Source organism: Chrysemys picta, chromosome 1 (genome assembly GCF_011386835.1).
Source record: "Chrysemys picta bellii isolate R12L10 chromosome 1, ASM1138683v2, whole genome shotgun sequence".
In the NCBI taxonomy this organism is placed as follows: Eukaryota; Metazoa; Chordata; order Testudines; family Emydidae; genus Chrysemys; species Chrysemys picta.
Genome location: NC_088791.1, coordinates 292,985,355 through 293,004,621, shown reverse-complemented (window position 1 = coordinate 293,004,621; position 19,267 = coordinate 292,985,355). Strand labels below are relative to the sequence as shown.

At 41.2% G+C, this 19,267-nt stretch overlaps 1 protein-coding gene across 2 annotated transcripts in view; it reads left to right on the top strand.

Moving 5' to 3' along the window:
- Window positions 1–19,267, top strand: part of EPSTI1 (epithelial stromal interaction 1) — an 87,226-nt gene that overhangs the window by 60,444 nt on the left and 7,515 nt on the right. For both annotated transcript variants that reach the window (XM_005308173.4, XM_065581195.1), the window contains exons 8-10: window positions 872–955; window positions 14,155–14,228; window positions 16,885–16,990. In XM_005308173.4, the coding sequence (XP_005308230.2) occupies window positions 872–955; window positions 14,155–14,228; window positions 16,885–16,990 (264 nt within the window). The remainder of the gene's footprint in view (window positions 1–871; window positions 956–14,154; window positions 14,229–16,884; window positions 16,991–19,267) is intronic.

Sequence of the window (19,267 nt, the reverse complement as noted above, 5' to 3'; positions counted from 1 at the left end):
CTCCCCCATTTAATTAATTAAGATCATAATCAATTTTAATCCAGTCTTCCAAAGTGTTAACAATCCCGTCTAGATTTTTATTGTCCTCCAACTTGATTAATATATTCTTCACACAACCACTCAAGTCATTACTGAAAGTAATAAATAATATTGGATCCAGAATGAATCTCCCTGGACACATCTAACCGCTCCTCCAGCTCGAGACTGAACCCATTAATAATTGCTGTCTCCATACAGCCTTTATAGCAAACTATGTACCCATCATTCAGTAGCTTCATTTGATTCACATTTATCAAATTCCTTTGAGAATCTTGTGTAGAAGTATATCAAAGCCTTTAATAAAGTCATACAAGTTATATGATGGCCACCACAACTTTTTGTATTAAACTAAGTTAGTTTTAATATTAATAATGTGCTAAGTATGATATACACACAAAGGAAGGCACAGTCCCTGCTGAAGGTAAGAGTAGTACATCCCCCAATAACTGCAAATGACAAGAGAACATGCATTGTGAGACTCATAAGTAAGGGTTGCAGAAACAGACCACTTGTTAATGATTTCAGATCTAGTTCATAGACTTCTCCCATTCAAACAAATCCCCCAGAGGAGTCTGAACCATAGAATACTGCAGACAGGGTCTCTCTAGAGAACAAACCACCCTAGCAATTGTATTATGAAAGGTGTATATAAACTAACTTCTAAATGGTGGATTTTTCGCAGAAGAGCCTCATTTCTGGTTTTTAAACTTAGATGAATCTATCCCTAAGTAATCAGAAATATCTTCAACTAGTTTTATGTTAATTGAGTCTATAAAGATTGAGAGCGGGATCTTCTGTCAATATATTGCTTTTATGCTCTGCTGTGCAATAGACTAGAAGCCACACTTATAAGCAAAGACTCCAGGAGGATGAAAACAGAAAACTACAGGAAATGAAGGCAGAACAACGGAGGAAGGTAACTATATAATATGTTAACAGTGTATGTATAACGTTTCTGTACTGAGCTGTGCTCTGTAACCAGTTTTAAAAAACATACTCATTACTGTGGCATATGAGCACCAGGTCTCCTCAGGAAAGGTACTTCAGACCAATTTTAGGTAGTCAAATAGGCAAAGATGCAAAGTTCAGATATGGTTTGAAGCATCTACAAAGCTTACATCAGGGATCGGCAACCTTTGGCACGCACCTCACCAGGGTAAGCACCCTGCCGGACCAGGCCGGTTGTTTACCTGCTGCGTTCGCAGGTTCGGCCAATTGCAGCTACCACTGGCTGCGATTCGCCATCCCAGGCCAATGAGGGCTGCAGAAAGAAGCGCGGTCTGAGGGATGTGCTGGCTGCCGCTTCCCGCCGCACCCATTGGCCTGGAGCAGCGAACAAACCGGACCGGCCTGCCAGGGGGCTTACCCTGGTGGGCTGTGTGCCAAAGGTTGCCGATCCCTGGCTTACAGCTAGTTGGCTCTGAACTATTAGTTTATGCTTTTTTTTTTCCCTGCATTTAAACTGCATAACACCTTTTTAGATGATGGTGCCCAGTTTAGTATTCTAAGGAACCTAATTTCTTCTTTGAGTGTTTGCACATGTGCATTCCACTCTTGGTGTGCACACAGTTGCTGGAAATTTTTCCTTCAGTCGTACCTGTTGGGGTGGCTTGAGCACCTTCTGCTGCTGTATAAAGGGCTTAGCTAACCCTGAGCCCCCTCAGTTTCTTCTTATTGCCTGTAATGGTCGCTGGAACGGCTCATCTTGCTTTTGAAAGTGTTCTCACTGGACTGTGTACTCTTGTACTCTATTGTAAATAGTTCAGTGTAGAGAAAGGTGAACACCCCCACCCCGCACCAGAGTCTCTGCCAGTGTGACCCAGGGGAAATCTCCTTCCTGACTCCAAATATGGCGATCAGTTGGGCCCTGAGCATGTGGACAAGACCCACCAGCCAGACACCTGGGAAAGAATTCTCTGAAGTAACTCAGAGCCCTCCACATCATCCAGTGTCCCATCTTCAGCCGTTGGAGATATTTGCTACTAGCAGCCTCACATGGGCCACCTGCCATTGTAGGCAGTCTCATAATACCATCCCCTCCATAAACTTAAGCTCAGTCTTGAAGGCAGTTTGGATTTTTGCCCCCATTGCTCCCCTTGGAAGGCTATTCCAAAGAAACCTTTGTCTAATTTAAAGCCTAAACTTTTTGATGGCCAGTTTATATCCATTTGTTCTTGTGTCCACATTAGCGCTTAACTTAAATAACTCCTCTCCCTGCCTGGTATTTATCCGTCTGATGTATTTATAGAGAGCAACCATGTCTTCCCTCAGCCTTCGTTTGGTTGGGCTAAACAAGCCAAGCTCTTTGGAAAACCTACCTTATGAGAGGAGACTCATTCCTTGGATCGTTTTAGTAGCCCTTCTCTACACCTGTCCCAATTTGAATTCATCTTTCTTAAACATGGGAGACCAGAATTGCACACAGTATTCCAGGTAAGGTCTTACTAGTGCCTTGTATAATGGTGCTAATACTTCCCTGTCTCTATTGGAAATACTTCACCTGATGCATCCTAGGACTGCATTAGCCTTTTCATGGTCACCAATGTGGCTGATAGTCATCGTGTGATCAATCAATACATCCAGATCTTTCTCCTCCTCTCATTTCCAACTGATAAGTCCTCATCGTATAGCAAAAATTCTCCTTCTTCATGACTTTGCACTATTAAATTTCATCCCATTTTCTTATTACTCCAGTTTTTGAGATCGTCCAAATCTTCTTATATGATATTCTGGTCCTCCTCCGTATTGGCAATACCTCCCAACTTTGTGTCATCCACAAATTTTATTGGCACATTCCCACTTTGTGCCAAGGTCATTGAAAATCTTAAATAAGATTGGTCCCAAGACTGATCCCTGAGAAACTCCGCTAGTAAGCTCCCTGCAGTCTGACAGTTCCCCTTTCAGTATGACCCGTTGTAGTCTCCTCTTGAACCAGTTCCTTATCCACCTTTCAATTCTCATATTAATCCCCATCTCTTCCACTTTAATAATTTCCCATGTGGCACTTTATCCAGTGCCTTACTGAAATCCAGGTAGATTAGATATACTGTGTTTTCTTTGTCTGATAAATCAGTTACCTTCTCAAGAAAAATGATCAGGTTGGACTGGCATGATCTACCTTTTGTAAAACTGTTCTATTTTATCCCAATTGCCTTTTACCTATGTCCTTAACTACTTTTCTCTTTCAAAATTTGTTCCGAGACCTTGCACACAATTGAGGTCAAACTGACAAATCTGTAGTTTCTCGGGTCACTTTTTTCTTTTTCTTAAAAATAGGTACTATATTTGCAATTCTGCAGACATAGGGTATGATCTCTGAGTTTAGAAGTTCATTAAAAATTCTTGCTATTGGTCTTGCAATTCCATATGCCAATTCCTTTAATATTCTGGGATGGTGATCATCTGGCCCCATAAAATTTGGTACCATTAAGCTATTATAGTTCGACTTCCGCCTTGGCTCTGGTAATTCCTACTTCCATATCCTCATTTCCATTAACCACCCTGCCACTCCCCTAATCTCCTCATTACCCTTATTAAAAACAAAGTGTTTGTTTAGGTGTTGGGCCATACCTAGATTATCCTTGATCTTCATCCCATCTTCAGTGTTTAGCGGTCCCACTTCTTCTTTCCTGCTTTTCATTTTATTTCTGTGGCTACAGTAACTTTATTACTGCTGGTTTTAATTTCCTTTGCAAGGTCAACACTGCTTGGCTTTTGGCAGTTCTCACTTTATCCCTACACTTTCTGACCACCAAGAGGTAGCTTTCCTTGCTGATCCATCCTATCTTCAATTCCTTGTAGGCGCTCTGCTTTCTCTTAATAATCTGTTTAAGGTGCTTGTTCATAAAGTTTGGTCTACAACGCTTCCCTATGAATTTTTTCCCCTTGTTTGGGGATGCAGGCTTCAGATAGCTTCTGCAACTTTGACTTGAAGTAATTCCAAGCCGCCTCCACATTCAGATCCTTGTTCTTCAGTACAGTCCACTTCCCTAACTAATTCCCTTTAAATTTTTTTTTAGTTTTCCCTTTTGAAATCAAGGACCCTAGTTGCAGATCTATATTTGTTTTTAAACTGAATTAGCTCATGATCGTTCAAACCAAGGTTATCCCCCACAACCAGTTCTTCTGTGAGGTCCTCATTACTCACCAATACTAAATCTACAATGGCATCACTTCTTGTTGGTTTTTGGTGACTATTTGGTGAAGAAATTTGTTATCCAGGAAAATCTGGGCCCTACCAATTTTAGTAGCACTTGTCCTCCAATCTATATCTGAGAAGCTAGTCTCCCATGATCACACAATTTCAAGTAGTATTTATTTAATTAGAAATGCACCTCTGATGGCTCTCCCTTTGGTACAGTCAAAGGGAAAACCTGCAGTGCTCATCACTCTGCACACCTCTTCACTTCTGCACTGGTCACCAGCAGTGTCTGGAACTGCATCTCCATAGTCAGTGGAAGGAGGGTATTCTTCCTCCAAATCGGAGATTGGGGCCTACTACAGCTGCTCTTGGAGCCATCCCTCCTCGAGATACCATTACCCTACCACAGGAGTACCATCCAGTGGTTGGCCAGGGAGGTCACTCGGGGCCTACACCTGTCCAGTGGCCTTTTTGGAACCTGTGGGGTTTCCCCCCATATTCCAGGCACTCTTATTCAGTGGCTTCAGAGAGATGTGCAGCACCTACCCACCAGGCAGCACAGGTTTCTGTCTCTCGTACTGGATATCAAGACCTGGCTCAGCAGGATCCTGTGCTGGCCTCCCCTTCCCCTGATGAGGCAGAATCAGCATGTATATTTTGCCTCCCCCAGATGACTCCAAAAAAATGTTAGAGGGTTACCTTAATCCTGGGTATACAGGTAGAGGAAGTAAAAGAATCCTTACCCCCCAGCAGGTCCTTCCAGAGTTGCCCTACCTCTCAATGAGGCCATTATATGAACTCCGATCCACCTAGATTACTGGCTGGGAGTCACCACGAGTGTAATGCACATGTGCAATCACTTGAAGAAAAAATGGTTACTAACCTTCCATAACAGTTGTTCTTTGAGATGTGTTGCACATAGGGTGACCAGTGAGAGGAAGAAAATATCGGGACACATGGGGGCGGGGGGATCACCGGCAGAGCGAAAACAAACAAACAAAAACCCAGAGTGCGAAATATCGGAACAAATTGTGTCCCGACCAAACATCGGTTGGGACGTAGGACAAATGCCTAAATATTGGGACTGTCCCGATTTTATCGGGACATCTGGTCACCCTAGTTGCACATGTCCATTCCATGACCCGCCCTCCTACCCCTGTACATTGGAGCTTTCTGGAAAGAAGGAACTGAGGGGACTTGGCATCAGTTGCGCCCTTTATATTGGCACCGCTAGCATGCAGCAGCAGAAGGCGCTCAAGCTACCCCAACGGGAACCATTGAGAGAAAAATTTATGGTGACTGTGTACCCGGGGTGCATGCACATCAAGACTGGAATGGATGTATGCAACACATCTCGAAGAACAACTGTTATGGAAGGTTAGTAATAGTTTTTTTTCCTCTCCTTTCCTTTCCTCTCCTCTACACAGAAGTTCTCACTAAGCGTATCATAGGGACATCTGAAGGTGATTCTGAATAGAGAACTAATGCTTCACACACCATCTCCCCTTAGTTGTGTTTAGAATCAAGTCTTAAAAAAATCATAAAATCATGGAAATGTAGGCTTGGAAGGAACCTCAGGAGGTCATGTTTTCTATAACCCCTGTGCTGAGGCAGCATTAAATACACTAGACCATTCCTGACAGTTGTTTGTCCAACCTGTTCTTAAAAATCTCTATTCCACAACCTCCCAAAGTAAACTGTTCCAGTGCTTAAACATCCTTATAGTTAGAAAGTTTGTCCTAATATCTAACTTAAATCACCCTTGCTGCAAACTCAGCCAATTATTGCTTGTCCTCCCATTGGTGGATGTAGAGAACAATTGATCACCATTCTCTCTAGAGCAACCTTTTACATATTTGAAGTCTTCTTTTCCCCCCTGCCATGGCATTCTCTTCTCTAGGCTAAACGTGCCCAGTTCTTTCCATCTTTCCTCGTAGGTCATGTTTTTCTAAACCTTTTAATTTTGTTGTTCTCCTCTAGACTCTCTCCAGGTTGTTCATATGTATCTTAAAGTGCAGTGCCCCAAACTGGACACCATTGATAACCACTTTAGGAATGCAAAACTGGTTGAAAGACCACCCATCTTATAATAATTTCATCTTGATCATATTTCCTTAGTTTGCTTATGAGAATGTCAAGTAGGACTGTGTCAACAGCCTTACTAAGTCCAGTGCATCTCTCTTCTCCTTTCAATCCCCTAGGCCAGTACCCTGTCAAAAAAGGAAATTTGGTTGGTTTGACATCATTTGTTCTTGAAAAAAATCTTTATTAGCAATTATTTATCACCTGTAGATTTGAACAGAATGATTGATTGTTTAATAACTTGTTTTGGTATCTTTCCGGTATCGAAGTTAGGATGACTAGCTTAAAATTCCCTGAGCTCTCCTCCCCATCACCCCCTTTCAAGATGGGTACTATATTTGCGCCTTTCCAGCCCTCTGGGACGTCACCTATCCTCCTTGATTTCTTGAAAATAATTATTAATGATTCAGAGAAAATGTCTTTAAAGTATTCCAACTTGCTATTTTAGCAAAAGAATAGAGACTGGGTTGATCAAACATATACAGATTCATGTAAATTGACTTTAATGGGTATGGAATGGACCAGATCTTCGACCTCCTGCATATGCAATTGCACCTGTTTGCACTAATTACTTAGATGAGTAGGTAAGTTGTCCAAACTCGCATAATGAGTCTGTGGTAGAGCTGGACATATAACCCGATCTACTGACTTCCAGTTTCTTCTCTAAACATTAAATCATATCACTGCCTCTTTTACACACTTCTTCTGTTGTTCCAGTAATTGGACATATGGGTCCTTCAAGAAATATGCCTCCATTTAATAAAATAAAAGTATATAGCTTGTTTCTTTCCCATCATAGCATACACCCTTTCTCTTCTGTCCAGTTACCAACATATATTTTCTCCTAAATAAAATCCTTATGAAATTTCAAATGCTATGGGTATGTATGTTATAAATAACTATGGCATTGTACGTTGTACCATAAAGAGTTTTTCATTTAAAACAAGCATAGGCCCCAACCCTTCATAGAGCTTGGCCCATGGCATCCTGGTGTGGAGGTCATTGTAGAGTTGGGGCCACAGTCACGTCTAAGGTAAATCTCTCTCTAACTAAATTGTTGATTGTTATGCTTTTTACTGATTTCTATCTCTCTCTAAAGGAGTATGGGTTGAGTGCAAAATTTTTGTTTTAATACATAGTACCAAAGTACTCCTTGCCTCAGTAGCTGCTATTAGTACGTTAATCTGTCCAGGAGGTATTTGTAAACCTACTCTAAAGTGTACATATTTTAAAACCTCTAATAATTGTCCCTCAGATTTATGTTAACTCACTTCCACTTCAAGCTACTATTTTATTAATGTAATTGTAAATTCTGTTTTTGTGTGCACTTTCTAGTGCAATATAGCTATTAAATTTATAGGTTTTGTCAGTTGAATTTTTGGGGGGAAATAGGTTTTAATATGTATTGCTAGATTTAAAATGTTTTCCAGGGCACTTTAAACACAGTATTATGTACTTGCAGTATATTTCTGAAGGTATAGCTATTGCAGAAATCTAATGAATGCCATTAAAAGTCAAACATTAGAAAATCAGATACTGGATTTTAATTTTCAGGTTGAACAGTTATTTAAAAAGTGAAAATGAAGCTTGGCTTTTTTATTTCTTAATCTTGCTTTTCTTTTAGGGATAGACAAACAGTGATATACAAAACATTATCCGGTTATTGATTGATTATATTATTTACTGCAAAGCTTTTATTAATGTTCTTCTTAAATTGGTTTTTATTTCATTCTGTAGTTCATTTTTAGTTACTGAACCTTTCTATAAAATTCATCACTTTAGTTCACATTCCAGCTTTATTGGTGCTCCATTACTATGGCAAATGTGCAGGATAGGTCTATTTTCCCTTCAAGAACCCTTTCGGTGGCAAAAGTTGGTAGCTTCAGTTCCTGTTGACTGTACTTCTAATGGTGTGAGATCCCTAGCATATCAGTAACAGCTGGCAGAGATGGCATGTTGCATAACATGGAAAGGTATTGACCCAGCAACTTCAGTACAAATTACATGGAACTGATGTTCCTTTGATTAGCATTAGCAGTCATCAGGCTGACCAGGACACCTGGCTGATACTTGGTGTTGCATGAATCAGAGCTAAACAATTAAACATGCATGGCCCAGCTCGCTACCCTGATTTATAAACAAAACCATAGGGCCACATCATCATAACCTTAAAAAGTGTAAAGTGCAAGGAAGTTGGCACAACAATGGCCACGCATTGTGTGCTTCCTTCCAACAACTGCAGCTGATATTTGCCAGTTGTAGTGGCTTCTCTCCACTCCTCATATGGGTTGGTCCTGGGTTCTCTGTTGCGATGCCTGGTGCCTCCTCCCAAGGTGCTTCTTTTATGAGCTCAAGACACTAGGGTGCTGTCCCTTGGGAAAATAACTAATACAACTACTATTAAGAAGGGGTATGACCCAGTGCACAAGAAACAAATGACAATAATACAAACTCCAACAAATGAAATGCTACACCCCAAAATAATAGTATAACAAAGTGGGATTTTATTGAGGACAGGAATCAGACACTCTAAAGAAGGAAAGCAATACGGTTAACCAATAAATGCTAAATGTTAATACAACCATTCACAACTGTACCACACCACCAGCTCCTTCCCTGGCACCTTTCCAGCTAGGTGAAAAGAGTGAGAGTCCAGAGATGGGTGTAGCAGTGCTACAAATGTTGGCTAACTTAAAGAAAACAAAAGGAGTTCTCTTACAGAATTTTCACCCCTGATTGGGGAAGGATCCTCTGCTGGCCCCCTATCTAGAGTCCTGTGGAGGTCTTGGATGGCTCTTAGTAGGTGGAGCTGGGTTGGTTCTCTGCCTTCCTGGACCCTGGCCTCAGCAATGTTGGAACTGCCTAGTGCATGTTAGATCCTGCAGCAGTTCAATGTCCCCCTTTGTGGGGACTGGGAGCTGAGCCCGGACTCCCTAGGCTATTTTATCTCTCAGCTCCAAACTCAAAAGCTCCAAAAGTGAAAATTCTTAAGACTAGTCTCTGTCTCTGAATCAGTCTGTCCCTTCCAATTGAAGCAACTGAGCTGTCCTGGCTTCTCATTGGCCCAGCAAACGGTCTATAAATCACCCTGTCAGAAGCTCCCAGTTGGCATTTGCAGGAGTTTCCAGTCTATTCCATCCCCACTCCAAACTCTAAGCAGGCTGGGAAGTGGTTTCTGGAGGCTCTGCAACGGTTGTTATTTTAGTCCATACGGTAGGTCTCCAGAGGCTCAGTGCAGCATTCCAGGAGCTGATAAACACCAAAGGGGATACTTAAGCGACAAGGAAACGTAAGGATAATTGTGAGGAAACTTTGGGGCCCAGTACAGCCCCACAGTGTGATGCTGGAAGGGAAGATAGTGAGGCTACACATCATCTTACTATGGCTCTGCTGTATCCCTTTTCTATTCTAGCTACGTGGGCACCAAAATATACGACAGCCTAGGTCCTGAAAGGACCTGGAGCTCCCAGAACATCTTCAGACAGCTCAAACCATTCTGCATCACCAGTTCTGCATAAATTTAATGCTGTCATGGTCAGAATTTCCTTATATGTGTTTGAGTAACACTTGAACTGCTACTTTTTTTTATTATTATTATTATTATTATTTTTATAAAACCAATTCTGCAACCCTTTTCTGAGTAAGCCATACTCATGGGAACAGCCCCTCTGATATCACTGGCAGTACGTCGCATAATTTAGGATTACTTTTAAGGGCAGCAGGATCTAGCTCTAGAACACTATTCAGTTTGTTATAAACAAGTATCCACAGACAATACAGCAAGATAAGAATAAATTGAATGAGCATATTTACATAGTGTAAAGCGGTCGCTATGGACTCTCTAAAGCCAGGTATTTTTCATAACAAGAGGCCTGACTTCAGAAAGGCTCAGCAAGGCCACTTCTATGGAAAACAGCATCAGTGTGGCTCCAAAGATAATAGTATGCAATTAAGGAATAAAGAAACGTACATAAATAAAATTCCCCCAAACTCTGTCCCAGTAACAATGGACAGAGGTAGTTTCAAAATCTAGAGCTATGTTGTAAAGGGTCCTGTTCTCCCCTCCACTTCTGAAAGCAGAAGAGAAGCAAAACCTGTGGATCAGGGCAACTCACTCACTCATGCCAGTCACCCCAATCGGGGTATGGGCCACCAACCACAGATCTCCAGAGTCCTCTGTCCTGGGCCATTTGCTCTAGCTGGTTCCAGGTATAGCCCATTTTTATGCTATCAGCCTGAAGGTCGCGTCGCCAGGTGTTTCTTGGACGGCCTCTTTTCCACTTGCCTTGGGGGTTCCACCACAATGCCTGTCTAGTGATGTTGGTTGGCTGCTTGCGTAGTGTGTGTCCTATCCAGCCCCACCTTCTCCTTCTAATTTCTTCCTCTGCTGGAAGTTGACGGGTCCTCTCCAAGAGGTAGATGTTGCTGATGGTGTCTGGCCAGCGGATCTGGAGAATCCTTCTAAGGCAACTATTTATGAAGGTCTGGATCTTCCTGTGGTTGTTTTAGTTATCCTCCAGGTTTCAGCTCCATACAATAAGACTGATTTCACGTTGGAATTGAACAGTCTAATCTTTGTTGCCAAAGACAGCTCTCTGGAGCTCCAGATGTTCTTGAGCTGTAAGAAAGCTGCTCTTGCCTTACCGATCCTTGCTTTGATGTCTGCGTCCGTGCCACCCTGTTGGTCGATGATGCTGCCTAGGTAGGTGAAGGACAGTACTTCTTCCAGAGGGCTTCTATTCAGTGTGACTGGGTCATTACTGATGGAGTTAATCTTGAGGATCTTGGTCTTGTCCTTGTGGATGTTGAGGCCAACCTGTGATGACGTGGCTGCCACTACATTAGTCTTCTCTTGCATCTGCTGTTTGCTATGCGAAAGGCGTGCAAGGTCGTCGGCAAAGTCCAGGTCATCAAGCTGGGTCAACAATGTCCACTGGATTCCGTTCCTGCGCTCATAAGTGGATGTCTTCATAATCCAATCAATGACAAGGAGAAAGAGAAATGGTGACAACAAACATCCTTGTCTGACTCCGGTTCGCACCTGGAAGCTGTTTGTAAGCTGCCCTCCATGGATCACTCTACAGTGTATGCCGTCATATAAGTTCTTAATCAAGATAACCACCTTTGCTGGGATGCCATTTTGCCGAAGGAGCTTCCAGAGAGTCTCTCGATCCATGCTATCGAATGCTTTCTCATAGTCAACCAAGTTGATGTACAACGAGGAGTTCCATTCCATAGACTACTCGACTATGATGCAGAGCGTTGCTATCTGGTCCGTGCATGATCTATTTTGCCGGAAACCTGCCTGCTCATCTCGTAGCTGTGGATGGACGGCATCCTTCATTCTCTCTAAGAGAACTCGGTTGAAGACCTTCCCTGGCACCGACAGAAGTGTGATTCCTCTGTAGTTCGCACAATTGTTGAGGTCTCCTTTCTTGGGGATTTTAATAAGGTATCCCTCTTTCCAGTCTGCCGGAATCACTACTTCTTCCCATATCTTCTCAAAAAGGGCATACAGCATTTCTACTGAAGCATCCAGATCTACTTTCAGGGCCTCTGTTGGAATATTGTCAGGTCCAGCCACCTTCCTGTTATTCATCATAATGATGGCTTTTCTGATCTCATCTCTGGTAGGTCTATCACAATTGATTGGAAGGTCTTCGTTGGCTGGGTTAATGTCTGGTGGATTTAGTGGTACTGGTCTATTTAGGAGTTCCTCAAAGTGCTCTGCCCATCTATTCATCTGTTGTTCTATTTCTGTTATAGACTTTCCCTGCTTGTCTTTGACGAGACATTCTGGCTTGCTGAACTTTCCAGACAGTCGCTTGGTGATGTCATACAGCTGTTTCATATTACCATTGAATGCTGCCTGTTCTGCTTCTGCTACCAGTCCATCCACATAATCTCTCTTATCCTTCCTAATATTCCTCTTCACTACTTTATGGGCTTCAGCATACTCTTCTTGTGCTTTAGCCTTTGCTGCTCTAGTCCTGCTGTTATTAACTACTGCCTTCTTCTTCTTTCTATCTTCTATCTTAGTCAAGGTCTCTGCTGTGATCCACTCTTTCTGCTGGTATTTCGTGATTGCAAGCACTTCCTGGCATGCTGACCTAAGTGTCTCTCTCACTTTCTGCCATCTGTTGGATACACTGTCTTCCTCTTCCTCAGACCGATCCTGTAGTACTGAAAACTTATTCTTCAGCGTCTGTCCAAAATCTTCCTTGATCTTATGATCCTTCAAAAGGCTGACGTTGTACTTTGCCCTTCTATCTGACGCGTCTATCCAGTTCTTCTTCAGCTTCAATCTGGCCACCACTAAGTGATGGTCGGACGCTACGTCTGCTCCTCTTCTAACTCTAACGTCCTGCAAAGATCTTCTGAACTTCTTACTAATACAGACATGATCGATCTGGTTTTCTATCGTGCCTGCTGGCGATACACAGGTACTCTTGTGGATCCGCTTGTGAGGAAAGATGCTACCTCCTATGACCAGGTTGCTAAGTGCACACAAATCCACAAATCTCTCTCCATTCTCACTCATCTCTCCCAGGGCATGGGTTCCCATGACTTGTTCATATCCTGTGTTGTCAGGTCCAATTTTGGCATTAAAGTCTCCCATAAGGATGGTAATGTCTTTGTCTGGGAGAGTCTCTAATATTTTCTGAAGTCTGTTGTAAAAATAGTTTTTGTCCCCCTCTTCACTGTCATTGGTTGGAGCATAGCACTGTACAACATTCATCTTAATCCTCTTCATTTTAGTTCTGAAGGATGCTGTGATGATCCTGGAACCATGTGTCTCCCAACCAATCAGTGCTCTCTGTGCCTGCTTGGACAACATGAAGCCTACTCCCTGTGTGTGGGGTGCGTCGCTCTCTTCATGTCCGGAATACAGCAACAGCTCTCCTGTCAACAATCGTCTCTGTCCAGTTTGCGTCCATCTTGTCTCACTAATGCCTAGTAGGGTCAGGTTGTTGCTCCTCAACTCTGCTGCGACCTGCGCTGTCTTTCTTGACTCGTACATGGTCCTCACGTTCCATGTACCGATGGTAATCCTCCTAGTTGCAAGAAGGGTAATCGGCTTAGTGGCTTCCTCATGACTTTCACCACCCAGCGTCATGCGTCTTCGAGTTGAAGGCCCTTCTTTTTTCCAGGCTAAAAGTCTCTGTTATCTCTATTGTTGGCGTTTCTGTAGCAAATTAATTTTTTTACGGGGTGGAGTTGCTAGCCCCACAGCCAACCCTCCTCCTCCTTTATCCTGACTTGGGACAGGCAGATGGCCCCAAAGGACCTCTCTGGTGGAGTTGGATCAGGGCAAAGGGAGGGACAAAAGGGAGGAGAGCATGTTCTATGATATCCTCCCATGGTTGATAAACCATTTGGAAGCTCCTCCACAGTAGGTCAGCAGGAAGGCAGAGCCACACAGTGGGAGAGGGTGGGGCTGAGGTGGGGCTGCAAGGACCTCCAAAGCTTGCTTCCTCCTTCATGGCATAGTGTCACATATCACTGCAGACTTGCATCAGGAGGCAGCAGTGGTCTTTGGAACCACCACGAAGGGTAGAGGTAAAGTCGTTCCATCTGGATGACGCCTGCCTCTGGTAGATCCCCCTAGATCTGAGTTTAGCTGTCAGAACCCCCTGGCTTCTTTTGCAAGAGGACACATGCCCTTCTGTCCAGTGGAAGACTGAAGAGGAAATGGAGTACATTTTTTGGGATGCGATTGGGTATTGTAAATAAAACTTACTTCCCAGAGGAACTAAAATTAAGTAAAAGTTTGGCAAATTAAATAGTGCACTAGTTAAGGTTAATATATTGTGTAATTAATTGGGTTTGTCTTCTGAATAACTACATAAATTTAAAAAAATTCATTTGGGTTTCACTTTTATTGTTCCCAGGGTGAATTATTGGAACTGAGACGAGAGCAAGAAGAGCAAGAAAGAACAAAAGTGCATCAGAATGAACAGAGGAGGTATAATTTATGGAAAAAAACAGGAGAAATGGGTTACATTGAATTCCTGTCTACATGGCTTCACGAAACTGCAATTTTGTGCTTTAGGGAATCATTGCAATGAGGATGCTCCAAATAACATCTTTGGTATCAACCTTGCACTTGGACAAGCCAATGAGACCCATTGTCACAACTCATGTATAATCAATTTCTACACAATTGTGCAGTAACTCCTTTGCAAAAGTGGGTTTTGTTACTTACCTATTTGTTTGAAGACAGAATGGATCTCCCGGGATGCTTTTGGAGGGGAATCTGATTATTATTCTCTAAGGCCCAGAATTTCAGAGAACTGTGCATGTCACTATGCCTAACTTATCTTCTGAGTCATGGCAAATACCTTAGCAAATGACTGGTGAAGTGTGTAAATGACCATGTGCACGTGTAATTATCAGGATGTCTGTGCAAGCAAATTAAGTGTCCAAACCTGGCACCAGCTTTTACATAAGTATTCCCATACCATACTAGATCCATGGTCCATCTAGTCCAGTGTCCTGTCTATAACAGTGGCCAGTACCAGTTACTTCAGAGGAAAGTTCAAGAAACTTCATAGTGGATAATTATGAACACTTTTCCTCTATAAACAAGTAACTGTTCCTAACTCCTATCAGATAATGCTTGCATTATGCCCTGAAGCAAAAAGGTAAAAATAGGTATTCAGTCTACTGTGACTATAAATGTTCTTATTAGCCATATAAATATTTAATCCTACTAGTCTCTTGGCTTCAAAAAAGTGGTAGCTAGTAATGAGTTCCACGGGCTAAGCGAGCACTTTGTTAATATATATTCCTTTTCTTAGTGTTGACTTTCAAATCTATTAAATGTTCCCTTGCTCTTTTATTATGAGAGGGTAAGTAGAGTCATCTTATTTCACCCTGCAGCCTGTCTTCTCTGTATGCTAAACAGTCCCAGTTTAAAATTCTGGATCTTTCTCTTAATTGATTTCAATTACAACACAGAATACGAAGTGTGCAGTGCTCACTTTATATTTATTTTTTATTACAAATATTTGCACTGTAAAAACAAAAGAAATAGTATTTTTCAATTCACCTAATACAGGTACTGTAGTACAGTAGTACAATCTCTTTATCATGGAAGTTGAACTTACAAATCTAGAATTATGTATTTTAAAAAAAAACCTGCATTAAAAATAAAACAATGTGAAACTTTAGAACCTACAAGTCCAATCAGTCCTACTTCTTTTTCAGGCAATCGCTCAGACAAACAAGTTTGTTTACATTTGCAGGAGCTAATGCTGCCCACTTCTTGTTCACAATGTCACCTGAAAGTGAGAAGAGATGTTCTCATGGCACTATTGTAGCCAGCGTCGCAAGATATTTACGTGACAGATTCGCTAAAGATTCATATGTCCCTTCGTACTTCAACCACCATTCCAGAGGACATGCGTCCATGCTGATCACAGGTTCAGCTCAATAACAATCCAGAGCAGTGTGGACTGACACATGCTTATTTTCATCATCTGAGTCAGATGTCACCAGCAGAAGGTTGATTTACTTTTTTGGTGATTCGGATCTGTAGTTTCTGCATCAGCGTGTTGCTCTTGTAAGACTTCTGAAAGCATGCTCCATACCTCATCCCTCTCAGGTTTTGGAAGGCATTTCAGATTCTTAAATCTTGGTTTGAGGGATGTATCTAGCTTTAGAAATCTCACATTGGTACCTTTTGCGTTTTGTCAAATTTGTTCTGAAAGTGTTCTTAAAACGAACAACATGTGCTGGGTCATCATCAGATACTGCTATAACATGAAATATATGGCAGAATGCAGGTGAAACAGAGCAGGAGATGCACAATTCTCCCCCAAGGAATTCAGTCATAAATTTAGTTAACACATTCTTTTTTTAACAAGTGTCATCAGCATGGACGCATGTCCTCTGGAATGGTGGTTGAAGCACAAAGGGACATATGAATCTTTAGCACATCTGGCACGTAAATATCTTGCAATGCCAGCTACAACAGTGCTATGTGAACGCCTGTTCTCACTTTCAGGTGACATTGTAATTAAGAAGTGGGCAGCATTATCTCGCGTAAATGTTTCTCTTAGCGATTGGCTGAACAAGAAATAGGACTGAGTGGACCTGTAGGTTCTAAAGTTTGACAGGGCTTTGTTTTTTAGTGCAGTTATGTAACAAAAAAGTAAATTTGTAAGTTGCACTTTCATGATAAAGAGATTGCACTACAGTACTTGTTTGAAGTGAATTGAAAATACAATTTCTTTTTATCATTTTTACAGAGCAAGTATTTGTAATAAAAAATAATATAGTGATAATTGTACACTTTGTATTCTGTGTTGTAACTGAAATCGATATATTTGAAAATGTAGAAAAACATCCCAATATATTTAATAAATTTCAATTAGTATTCTATTGTTTAACAGTGCAATTGTGATAGTTTTTTTTAATTGCGATTAATTTTTTTGTTAATCATGTGAGTTAACTGCGATTATCGACAGCCCTAGTTTTAACTAAGCAAAAGGGTTCACGGATGACTTTTAAGCACCAAAAGTCATTCACAGAATTCATAGACTTTGAAATTCAATATTATATCAACCTCTTTAACAAGCTGCTATTATTAATGTTCATTTTCCCCCCTTGTTTTTAAGGGTAAATAATGCTTTTCTGGACCGACTACAAAACAAAAGTCAACCAAGTGGCATTCACCAATCTGGACATTTTGAAAATATGGATCGTTTTGGTGGTGACAGCTGGGTGAGTAACAAAAGCATCTTTCAAAACGCCACAGTTGAAATCAATAAAGTTTTTTGTTTTTAATGTAGCTACCTACTCCCCAGATACTATTATTCTTTTAGTGTTCTGCTTAGTCTGATGGGCAGTCTGCCAGGATGATTACTATAAGTAAGACAATTCCCACCTTTTCATGCTCTCTGTATGTGTATCTATATCTCCTCAATATATGTTCCATTCTATGCATCCAAAGAAGTGGGCTGTAGCCCACGAAAGCTTATGCTCAAATAAATTTGTTAGTCTCTAAGGTGCCACAAGTACTCCTGTTCTTTTTATAAGTTCTACAATAGCTTTTGAGAAAAAAATCCAGATATAAGCAGTCTTATCAAAATAAAAAATGACAGCTGCCTTTACTGCAGAACTAGATTGCCTTGAATACAAGACTTTATCACTGCTTCCCTAAGTTTAGAACAAAAATAAATGAAGTTTTAAAGAGATTTTTGAAAGACTCTAAATGAAAGATGTTTGGAAATGTTGTAAACATTTTTAATACATTCTGGAAGGGGAAAAAATAGCACATCAAAGATACAGCTGTTCATTTTTCTCCATAAAATTGTGACAAGAAAGACACAGTGTATCCAATTTAAAATATGAAACCTTCTGCATGGCTTCTTTGAAGAAAAAAATCATGGAATTTTGCTGTAATCCATTAAATATACAATACTAGATACCAAACTGTATTCACGCATTAATAAAAAATGAATGTGACTACAGTTCTGCATAATGGCATCATTGAGTGATCCAAAAACATTGTACTAGTCCCTTATATTTAAATGAACCACAGCAGAAATTGCCCATTAAGGGCAAATGCAATTGCTAAAAGGATAATCTGCTGAAAAGGAAATCCTGCAAAGGGATTAAACATTGCAGAAAGACACACAGGGTTAAGTGAACTGGCAAATGTAGCGAAAACCAATGCTAGCTTAAATGATAAACAGTAACTTTGAGTAACCATGGTGATTGTCTTCTGATGTGTCTGTTTCCAGCACATAGCCCAATCCTACAAAGACTTGATACACGTTTAACATTTATACATGTGAGCAATCCCATTGATATCAAGGGGACTATGAATGCGTGTAAGGTTAACCATGGATAGAAGTCTTTGCAATATAAGGGCCATCTCCATTAAAACTATCCATGTCACAGTTGTGCTAAGAAACCCCAGGCCAGTTGAGCCCACCAGCCACACAGAAAGAGACAGATGTTTAGCTCTTTGGGGAGGGTCTCAGTAGATAAGATTGACAAAGGGCAGAGAGAGGAAGTATTACAATCCCCACTTCGCAGATGAGGGAACAGAGACACAGACTAAATGTGTTTTTTCAAGGTGCTACAGAAACCTGTGGCCAAGCCAGGACCTGAACCCAGATCTTCGGAGTTCTAGTCCAGGGTCCTAACTGCAAGAACATCTGTCTTCCCCAATTGTTGAGAATTTTAACGATGACTTCAATGGGAGTAGAACTTTGCCATCAGAGCCATCACCAAACATGCTTCTGTTACAAAACTCCAGTAGTTTCAATCTATGTATAGCTCACTTAATATTCTATTATGGCTGTATGCAGCATTCTGTGCTATTGTTTATCCTTGCTTCTTTTTATAAGAACAAGCTAAACAGAGCCACAATACAGAGAGGTAGCAATAACCCTACTACTTTAGAGGCCACCATGTAAATAAAACCCAAAGCTACAATAGCGTATCTTCTACTGGGTAAAAAAGAATGGCTTTCTGGTCCCAATTATAAATTACAGAAAAAAGAAGGGAAGAGCAAATAAAACAAGGAAGAGTAAAAAATGCAATGATGCATCATGGGAAGGAGTTTAAAGTGGCAACTTAAAAAAAAAAAATCAGTAGGGAGGGGAGCCCGGAAGACTACAAGCACAAACCAGGATTGGGAGAGGACTCCACTTGCAGGATTGAAACTTTAGACTCTGATCCTACAAAGACTTAAATATGTGCTTAAATTTAAGCATATATGAGTTGTCCCATTAAAGCCAATTTGCATTACTACATAGAGTGATTGTCTTCTGATGTGCATAAAGTCAAGCACATGCAAAAATCTTTTCAAAATCAGGGTCTGAGATTGGAAATTCCTCATTGGAGGGTTTGGATCCTGCTATCCATTTTTAAGAGACTGGAGTACATAGTCTGCACTCCAGTATTCAAGGGTGACAGTTTTATTTTAAAGGTGTATTTGTTTCAGAGTTTGATCTGATGTGGGGAGGCAAAAAAGCAATGAAACAAATT